General features: G+C 43.0%; 1 protein-coding gene and 1 long non-coding RNA gene across 2 annotated transcripts in view; both read right to left on the bottom strand.

The window, feature by feature from the left end:
• The window catches only part of LOC102771014 (zinc finger protein 28 homolog), a 39,355-nt gene that overhangs the window by 17,364 nt on the left and 11,396 nt on the right, over nt 1-10,595 (bottom strand). Inside the window, exons 5-6 of the mRNA XM_015570971.1 lie at nt 1,873-1,982; nt 346-560 (exon numbers count right to left, since the gene is read on the bottom strand). Coding sequence (XP_015426457.1) covers nt 346-560; nt 1,873-1,982 — 325 coding nt within the window. The remainder of the gene's footprint in view (nt 1-345; nt 561-1,872; nt 1,983-10,595) is intronic.
• Nucleotides 3,127-6,316, bottom strand: LOC107184777. The gene is made up of 4 exons (XR_001515684.1): nt 6,212-6,316; nt 4,778-4,905; nt 4,173-4,268; nt 3,127-3,276 (listed from the first exon to the last, which is right to left on the bottom strand). It is a non-coding gene; the product is annotated as an uncharacterized LOC107184777 (long non-coding RNA).

The raw sequence follows: 10,595 nt of genomic DNA, 5'->3' as shown, positions 1-10,595 counted from the left end.
TCAACTACAGAGCCTGACCCAGACGCAACGCCGTGTCATTGACAAACTCTAGAGCTCGCCGAGCTGTCAATCACCTGCAGACAGTGGCCCACGAAGACCCTGAGCCCTGACCTCTCGGTCGTTGATCTGACCACCAGCGACGACCCCCCACCCCACCTCCACCCCCACGACTGACCCCAAAGACACCCCGTTCACAGACACCCAGGAGATCCCTCGGTGCTCCCCGCGCGGCGCTACCTTCACCGACTCACAGGGGCTGCCACCCACCCAGCAGCCGACGGACACACCCACGCCCGGATCGGACTCCCTCCGGGGCCCGCAGCGTCCTCTGGAGGCCTCACTCACTTCCCTAAACTTCTCCCTTCTGGCCTCCGCTCCTGAATGTTCGGCGAAGGCGCGAGGGGTTTCTGCTGCGTTTCTATGGAGAACGGAATACGGGTTCCTGGCGTTCCCTTGTGACGTAATGTACACGCGCCGCCGTCGCCTCGGCACCCTGGGGGCCGCCATCTTGGCACACCTGACGTACAGAAGGCTTTTGCTCAGCGACCGGCCCGTCAGCCCTGATAGGAATGTGGAGAAGTTTTCGGAGGCCTGAGGTCACAGAAGGCCCGTGACGTGGCGATAAATTCATTTGTTGGAGGGGACAGTGAACGAAGCCTATTTTTAAAGGCCGGAGCCCATCAGGACCTAAAGGGCCCCGCGTACATTCCGAGCGGCCGTTACGCCTCAGCTCGGTAGAAAAGGAAAATAATTTCTGGACACCTCAGCCACTAGCCTAATTGCGAAGAGATTCCGAGGTCGCATAAAAACGTAAGCTCGTTTGACGAAAAAGCAGGCGGGGCGCTAAAACCGCGTGGGGTTGGCGCCGGAAGGCAAGAGCGCTGTGGGCGCGGCCATCTTGGGGGAGTGCGGTGTCCGTACAGAGCGAAGGGCCTCGGGGCTCAGCGCGCACCCGGTAGGTGGCGTTGCATGTAGAGAAGGAACCAGGTGCGGTGAGGCGGTCAGGGGGACAGCGATCACAACGTGAGCAGAAACCAAAAACCAAGGACGTAGAGGCTCTTTCCAGCTCATTCTAACCGCCCGAGCACAAAACATGCTCCATACATCCTAAGCAGGCACCCAAATGCCTTGTCACCACAGATTAGTCTGTATTTTATGAACAGACTCTTACTGTATGAACGCTTTTTATCTGCCTTCTTTCACACGACATAATTTTTTATTTATTTATTTTTTTTAATTTTTTTTTTATTACAAAGGGTATTACATATGTGTCCATTTTTCCCCCCCCGCCCAAGACAGTCCCCTATCCTCCCCTATCCCTCAGCACACGACATAATTTTTTAATTGAATTTTTACGGAGAGGAAGGGAGAGGGAGAGTTAGAAACATCGATGAGAGAGAAGCATCGATCAGCTGCCTCCTGCACACCCCCTACTGGGGATGTGCCTGCAACCCAGGTACAGGCCTCTGACTGGAATCAAACCCCAGACCCTTCAGTCCATAGGCCGAGGCTCCATCCACTGAGCCAAACCGGTTAGGGCAACATAATTGTTTTTGAAGTATCCATAAGTTTGTTCCTCTGGTTGCTCAATATTCCACTGTACGGGTAGTCCAAACTGTGTTTAACCGTTTATCAGTGGGACTTTTAGGTTGCTTCCAGGTGGTTGTTTTTTGGATATTGCAAGTGGAACTTCTAGGAACATGCAAAAAATAAAACGACCTCAAAGAACTGAATCTCCCACAGTCCTATGCACCTGTATCACCTCAGCAAGAGGTCTTGGCCAGCCATTTGCAGGCCTGCTACCCATTTCTAGCCCTGCTTCAGCTCCCATTTCTAGTGGCTGCAGCTCTGAGCTAGAATACTCTCCCTCACCAGGAGGCACTGGAGATCCTGAGAAGGCGGGCTGTGGCACCGCCATCAAGTTCATCTCCTTGCTCACATTATGTTCAACCCCATAGGCCCTTATGATTTGCAACATGTTCCTGATAAAGTAATGGAGCCACAGGTCAAAGCAGGAAGTCAGTTGCATCTTCTGACTCCTCCATCAATAGTGCTCTGATGGTTCAGTTTCTGAAGTGAGATGCTAGAACTGTCCTTGGCTTATGCCCTTGGCCTATCCTACCTCACCTTTACAAGGTGATTCTTGTAAAACACAAATCAGTCGTGAAATTCACCTGTTCTCAGTTACCTAACGATTGCATCCCAGAATAAAATAAGTATTGCGATGGCTAAATTCAGGTGATTAAAATATTTGAGTGAATTGACCCAATAATCCTGGGCTTGTGATGTAAATACAAGACAGCGACTGAATTTTCCTATTTCTTGAAATTTCTTATTTCTCGTTCTCTAAACAGGACTCAAGGTGTTTTAGCAGGGCATCTTTATTGGATCAAGGGAATGACTGGGTAGAGCAGCGGAGTAAGAAGGAATGAAAAAAAAGATAGGAAAGTCACATGTCCAATGAAGCACATCACAGAGAAGATGGGATCTTTGAAATGATGGCAACTCTTAAAAATGATAAGACTGTGAACAAATAAAATACAAATAAGGTTCTTCTACAATATATCCCAAGGGGATTTTACCTCCTTTATTTCCCATACTTTCCTCCATTTGAACCAAGGAGATCATACTTTTACTTATCCTGAGAATCCCAGTACATTTGTATTCAGACAGACATTGAGTTTCTCAACACACACACTCTGTATAGAAAGAAAACACTATCATCATATACCTGTCCCTCAGTTCATATCTTACTTCATGAAATGACAACTGCAGATAATGTTTACGTTTCAGAGCTAAATCTTTCTTGAGAGACATTCTTGTTCTACTTCGGGTGAATTAGACTCTCTTGGGTCTTTCAACCTTACCATCTCTTTAACTCCCTACTTCATAACTGTTCTTTGTTTTTTTAAAAAAAAATACTTTTATTGATTAGAGAGAGCGAAAGAGAGAGATAGAAACAGCAACGATGAGAGAGAACTATTGATTAGCTGCCTCCTGCATGCCCCCTTCTGGGGATAGAGCCTGCAACCCGGGCATGTGTCCTGACCAGAAATCGAACAACGTGACCTCCTGATTTCTAGGTCAACACTCAACCACTGAGCAACACCGGTTGGGCACAACTGCTCATTCTTAAACTACTTTATTAAATATTCATCTTTCTAAATTGTTAGAAGATCATAAACTTTAAAAAAAAGAAAAAGGTGGAAGAAATTTTCTTGTAGGGAAGATGATTTTCATTCCTTGAACAAAAAGTCTGAATTCAGTCACGAGTGTCTGTGGAGACAGTAAAATATATGGGACAAGTGTGCAAATCAGAAAACAATAAGGGAGATGTGAATTTAGGAGTCTTTATAAAGAATAATAGCTTAACTTATTAGAATGGAGGAAAGATGTAAGAATTATGAGAACAGAGCAAGAAATGGAAAACAGAACCTTTGGACAATTTCAGAGAGGGGCAAAGACAAGTGTCTTAGTTCGTTCAGGCTGCCATAACACAAAACAACAGAAATTTATTTTCCACATTTCTGGAGGCCGAGAAGTCCAAGATCAAGGCACCAGCAGATTCAGTGTCTGGTGAGAGCCTTCATAACCTAATCACCTCTCAAAGGCCCCACCTCCTAAAACCATCACCTCTAGGTTAGGATTTTAACATATAATATTCAGGGGACACAAACATTTAGTCTATAGCAAGATGCTAAGAAACATCTAAACCCAGAGATCAGGTTATGGTGTGGGCATAGCATCCCACATGGGGTTGAATGGTAGGAAGGGAAATCACTATTTCCCAAATGCTCTAGTGAAAGATTATGCTCAACTCAAAGATCTCTGTTTGGAACGAGGCCTGGAAGGTGGACTTTCATAGCAACGGAGGTGGGAGAAATAGGAAGAGGCAGGTGGCAATGAACAAAAGAGATGAGTTGACAGAAAAAAAGTACTTGTCAAAGAATAAAAATCCAAGATGTACATAAAATAAACAGGGGCCAGATGGGATCAGATCTCAGGAGAAGAAAAGGGTGTATTTCCCTCTAAACTCCAGAGAGAAAGATCTCCGGCGGCCAGAAGGATATGAGGAGCTGCTGTTTAGCTTTCCTCACTCTCACATGTGGCACCTTCTCTGACTGCCTAGCTAGCATATGCCTTCCCTGGCCGCCCGTCTTGTTGGTTCTCACCTGGACAGGTTCCACTGTGGGTTTTGTCTTCCATCGTCCAGGGCTCTTCCCCTCATTCCAGCTTGAAGAATGTGTTTGGTTTGCTGGCTTGACACCCTGTTCATAGGAAATGACAGAAGACCAACACATGACATTGGGCTAGGACAGTGATGGCGAACCTTTTGAGCTCGGCGTGTCAGCATTTTGAAAAACCCTAACTTAACTCTGGTGCCACGTTACATATAGAAATTTTTTGATATTTGCAACCATAGTAAAACAAAGACGTATATTTTTGAGATTTTATATATTTAAATGCCATTTAACAAAGAAAAATCAACCAGAAAAAAATGAGTTCGCGTGTCACCTCTGACAGGCGTGTCATAGGTTCGCCATCACTGGGCTAGGATGTCAAGATGGGAAAATGCTACATTTGAAAGATTCTACAGTTTCACATCTGCAAAGTGGAGGCTTTTCTCTTTGGAGAGGGAACATGATATACTCTTGTCTGGAGCCAGAGAGGGGTCCAAGAATCTATCACTTGAGAGCACTACAGAGACTCTGAAGCAGCTAGGAGGAAAGGCCACTGACCGGGGACCCTCTGAGTGACACAGGGGAGCTGTCCTCACCCACTGACACCAGGTGGCTGTAGTTCTCAACGTCACGTCCCTGCACAGGTCCTAATCGGGTCCAGAAGCTGCCATTCCTCCCAGGTGAAGTCCAAAGCCACATCTTCAATTCCCGTATTAACACGGTCCTGTTTAATTGGAAGTGTTTCACTTTTATTGACATACGGAAGGAATGTAAAGGAAGTCATTCTGCTTATTTTCACCATACAGGCTGCATCAGTACAAACAGTTTAAAAAGTAAAAAAAAATTGTAGGAATGAAGGAAAGTACTATTAGAATATTCTATTATAATCCAGTCTTCAACAAATTAGATATTTCTATAATGCACAGCCATTACATCCTCTAGCTAACCATCAATCATATATCTGTGTATGTGCACCAATTGGCCAAACAGGATACATATGTGGGTGATATAAAGATTAATAAAACACAGTATTACAATTAATTAAGGGCCTTCCCAGGCTTGGTGGATCAGAATGGTGGCAGAGACAACAGTTATTCAAATACAACATGTTTAATAAGTGGGTTTAAAATGTTGTAGGGAATAAAATATTTTAGTATGTCTAAAGAAAAGGAAACTAAAGAGACAATCAGGTGCATACACATGCGTGTTAAAAGCACATTAGCCTAGCCCTGACCCGTTTGGCTCAGTGGATAGAGCATTCGCCTGCGGACTGAAGGGTCCCAGGTTCGATTCTGGTCAAGGGCATGTACCTTGGTTTCCGGCACATCCCCAGTAGGGGGCGTGCAGGATGATGTTTCTCTCTCATCGATGTTTCTGACTCTCTATCCCTCTCCCTTCCTCTCTGTAAAAAATCAATAAAATATATTTAAAAAAAAAAAAAAAGCACATTAGCCTGGCCGGCATGGCTCAGCGGTTGAGCGTCAACCTATAAACCAGGGAGTTACAGTTCGATGACCAGTCAGGGCACATGCCTAAGTTGCAGGCTCAATCCCCCATGTGGAGCGTGCGGGAGGCAGCCGATCAATGATTCTCTCTCCTCATTGATGTTTCTATCTCCTTCTCCCCCTCTCCCTTCTTTTCTGAAATCAATAAAAAAATATATATTTTTAAAAAGCACATTAGAGGTATTGAAAGGGATAATCAGTGAACTAGAAATTATCCAAAATACCTCAAAGCTAGAGATTAGCATCAGCCCAGAGAAGAAGCATAAAGGGCAGCGTCCAGCTGTCCTCCCCAAGGGCGTCATGGGCCTTGTTCCTCTCTCGGTCGACACAGGCGTGTGGCAGTAGGTGGGGAGTTCTGCCAACCGGGGAAGCCCACCTGAAACTGATGTCCAGTCTTTACTGGGACTCAATCATGTGATTCCGGTAGGACACCACTGTGCCTTAATCCCCAGCCCCTCCAATTTCCATATGATACCATGTGATCCATAGCCCTCACCTTAAATCACATTGGGGGTGTGCTTTCACCTTTATCCTTTGATTTTAATCTCTTTCCTTTCTATAATAAATGTAACCTTGAAGACAGCAAGTTTGCTGAGAGTCCTCCTCACATATTATCAACCCTGAGGGAACCTGCAATACAGTAGGGAACGTCCTTGTTTGCTAATATATACATAATGTATAAATATTAAGTATATGCATATATGTTGCCTTTACTTTTTAAAAAAATTACCTACTTCATTCATGGATACATTTTAAAGAAAAGATTCCAATGATTATTATTATTATATGTATCTCATATATATGGTAAGAGTCAAATGATTACATATATACATATATTTAAATGAATAACTGGTTATGAACTAATTCTCTAGGCCCTTTTCCTCCCCCAGAGTATAGCAGATGAGGTTGAAAGTTCCAAACTTCTGCCTGGCGGAGCTCAGTGGTTGAGTGTTGACCTGTGAACCAGGAGGTCATGGTTCGATTCCGGTCAGGGCACATGCCCGGATTTCAGGCTCAGTCCCCAGTGTGGGGCGTGCAGGAGCCAGCCAATCAGCGATTCTCTCCATCATTGATGTTTCTCTCTCTTTCTCCCTCTCCCTTCCTCTCTGAAATCAATAAAAATATATTTTTAAAAAAGTTCCAAGCTTCTAATTACAGCTTGGTCTTTCTTGTAACCAGCCCCCATCAAGGAATCACCTTATTAAAACAAAAGCTCTATCACCCCCATCATTCAGGAAGTAAAACTATACATATATAGTACTACATATATAGATATATAAATATATTTAAGTAAATACAATTATATATATATAATGAACTTAGACTTACTTGAAAGACTGAAGGGAAAGTAACATTCATCAGGTCTGTCCCAGCAGCACAGGGGTCTTGGGCCTCCATAGCTTCAGCCTCTCAACCACAGACACACATGGGCCTCCCCAGATATTGACCACACCCTCCCCTGTAGTCAAACCTGGAAAAGACAGCACTGCTTACTGATGACGTGTGAGCTCCAGTAATTAGCCCGATATAAATTTCCAAACTTGAATGGCATTTATTGACAAATACCACGGACAAATATGGGCTGAATTGTGTTCCCCAAAATCCATATGTGCAAGTCATAACTTCCAGTACCTTAGAATGTGACTGTGTTAGGAGACAGGGTCCTTTTTTTTTTTTTTTTTTTTTGGTAGGAGACAGGGTCTTTAAAGAGGTCACTAAGTTAAAATGAGGTCGTTAGGATGGGCCCTGATCCAATCTGGTGTCCTCCTAAGAGATTAGGACAGAGACACACATTAAGGGACAATCATGTGAAGACAGAGAAAGAAGATGGCCATCTACAAGCCAACGAGAGAGGCCTCAGAAGAAACCAACCTTGATGACACCTTTGATCTTGAACTTCAGGCCTTCAGAGCTGTGAGGGATAAATTTCTTTTAAGTGACCCAGTCTGTAGTACTTTGTTATGACAGCCTTAGCCCGCTAATACAACCACCCCCAACTCTAGTTTTCCATCACTGAGCCATACAAGGCAGAGTGACCCCAGTAAAACCCTAAACCCTGATCTCAGTGCTCTCAGTTTTGGCCACATACAACTGTATGCAGTATGTGGCTACAGGTACTAAGGAGAAAAAGAATGATGACTTGTAGACAGTAAGTCCTCAATTAACGGCATCGATAGGTTGTGACTTTAAGCCAAACAATATCTACTGAAACAGATTTTATTTACCACAGGTTCATATAAATAAACAAGAGTTAAGTTCAGTGTTATAAAGGACCCTGAACAAAACATTATTCAAGGACCTGCTGTACAAATGTTTCCCTATAATACAAGAAGATGGAAATAGAGCATTTGAGAACTAAATAAATATACAGTTAATGTCTGACAAGCAGCATACTTAATAACAGCTATAATTTTTATGAGCCCTAGGCGGTTTGGCTTAGTGGATAGAGCATTGGCCTGCGGACTGAAGGGTCCTAGGTTTGATTCCGGTCAAGGGTATATGCCTGGGTTGCTGGCTCAACCTCCAGTGTGAGGCATTCAGGAGGCAGCCAATCAATGATTCTCTCTCATCATTGATGTTTCTATCTCTCTTACCCTCTTCCTTTCTCTCTGGAATAAAAATATATTTAAAAATAATAATAATAAAAGAAAATGAGGGGTAAAGCAGTAGACGATACAAATTGGTATGCTCTTCTTAAAGAGGTCGATCTGAAATTGCCTATACCATGAACATTTATTTACCTGCAATGCCAACCTCTGAAAGGTGAATTCCGCACCTGGTCCTCAGGCCTCAGGAAAGTCCATTCCGGGACCCTGACTGACAATTTCAGTGAGAAAGACGCTGACTGCCATGATAGGATGTGCAGACTTGCAGGACAAGAAGTAAAGAGCATGAAGTCTGAGTTGAAGTCACTTCTGATTCTTTGCTGAAGAGCACCTGGATGCAGTCTCTTAGAGGCCATTACTTTGCATATGTTGTTCTCCAGGGTATCCCGTGTCCACAACAGTGCCTGGCACAGTGCAAACACTCAAATAAACATGTTCTAAGACATGTTACTCAAAGACCCAGAGTTGGGAATTCAATTATGAGACAGCCACTTCATGGCAAAATTCTACTTTTTTCCCTTATAAGCAGGACTCACTGTTTTCTAAGCTGGTATCTTAACTGGATCAAGAGAAAGAATCCTGAGTACAGAAGAGGGGAAAGGACCCCATTCCCAGGAGAGTGAGGAGTTGATATAATTTGTTTCAATTCATCACAGCAGAGTAACTGGGATCTTTGAAATTGTAGCAACTCTTAAAAGATGATAGACCTGTGGACAAATGGAAGTGTGTCTCTCTAAGACATCCAAAGGATTCCACCTTCTGTCCTCCATTTTTAGTGAAATTATTTTCTTCCATTAATTGGGTTTGTTCTCCAGATCCTATTCCTTCTCTGATTTGCTCCCTTTTATATTCTGACAGGAGCCTCTTTTCAGGATTTTTTTTTTTTAATGTTTCTTAGAATACTGATCCTTATTTAAAAAAATTAAAAAATGAAAAAAATAACTTTTTAAAAAAATATATTTTATTGATTTTTTACAGAGAGGAAGGGAGAGAGAGAGTTAGAAACATCGATGAGAGAGAAACATCGATCAGCTGCCTCCTGCACATCTCCTACTGGGGATGTGCCCGCTACCCAGGCACATGCCCCTGACCGGAATCGAACCTGGGACCTTTCAGTCCGCAGGCCGACGCTCTAACCACTGAGCCAAACCGGTTTCGGCAAAAAAAATAACTTTAAAAAATTAAAAAGAGGGACAAAAAAAGAATACCGATCATTAGACTTTCTTTCCAGCAGCTCCATTCTTTCAGTGACAAAAATAATCTTCATTAGTCCAATAGCTCATTCATCCATCTTTCAATTCTACACATAATTCATTTCTTTTTTGCTATGTTCTGGGAAATATACCATCATCTATAAACTATATCAAGGAATTTATCATCTGGGTAGAAGGTAAGACATGAACATTTTTTTAAAAAGTACCCATACTCTATTTTATGTGTGTACCAGTAAAATGAATCCCTCCCTCCTCCAAATAAAATGCAATCTGAACAAGAAATTATCAGGATACTTTGTTCATTTTACTATACTAGTATATCCTTTTCAACTAACACAAGTGTATATGTCCCTGATTATACTTGCTGAAGGGTAAAACTGCTATATGCATGAAATCTACCTTTCAAAAAATTGCTGGCAGCCAAAGCTAGGAAGCCAGAGAGGGAGGAGAAAGGGAGGGAGAAAGGGAAAAAAGAGAAAAAGAAAAAATTGCTAGCTCAAAGGTAGCAATAACTTTTTTTTTTTAGTTCATCACCATCATCTATAGGTCCTAGAACAGTACCAGATAAAGGAAATGGTTGTTAATGTTTTTCTGAGTGTGCACGCACAGGATGGGAAACTATCTTTCAGGCAAACGCTTGGCTGACAGGTTATTCATGAGTTTTGAGCTCTGTTCCCGGGTAATGTTATAAAGTTAGCACATCCAAACACACTGTTATACTGTAGAAATAAATGCACTGTTTCCTTTTGAAGGATTTCAGTCCTTTAAAATACAAATGGAATAAATTTAGAACTGAAGAAATGCAAGAGCTAACCATATAATGTTCCTACGTGAGAAAATAGATTCATGCCCCCAACAGGGGGAGGGTGCAACACAGACAACCTCCTTTAAATTAAGGAGTCCTGCCCTAGCTGGTTCAGCTCAGTGGATAGAACGACACTCTGCAGATTGAAGGGTCCCGGGTTGGATTCCGGTGAAGGGCACATGCCCGGGTTGTGGGCTTGATCCCCAGTGGAGGCACCTCAGGAGGCAGCCAATCAATTATTCTCTCTCATCATTGATGTTTCTATCTCTCTCTCCCTCTCCTTT

This window comes from Myotis davidii, unplaced genomic scaffold (genome assembly GCF_000327345.1).
Source record: "Myotis davidii unplaced genomic scaffold, ASM32734v1 scaffold1388, whole genome shotgun sequence".
NCBI classification, from domain to species: domain Eukaryota; kingdom Metazoa; phylum Chordata; class Mammalia; order Chiroptera; family Vespertilionidae; genus Myotis; species Myotis davidii.
The sequence above is the reverse complement of the archived record's forward strand: the minus strand, read 5'-3'. Positions and strand labels throughout refer to the sequence as shown.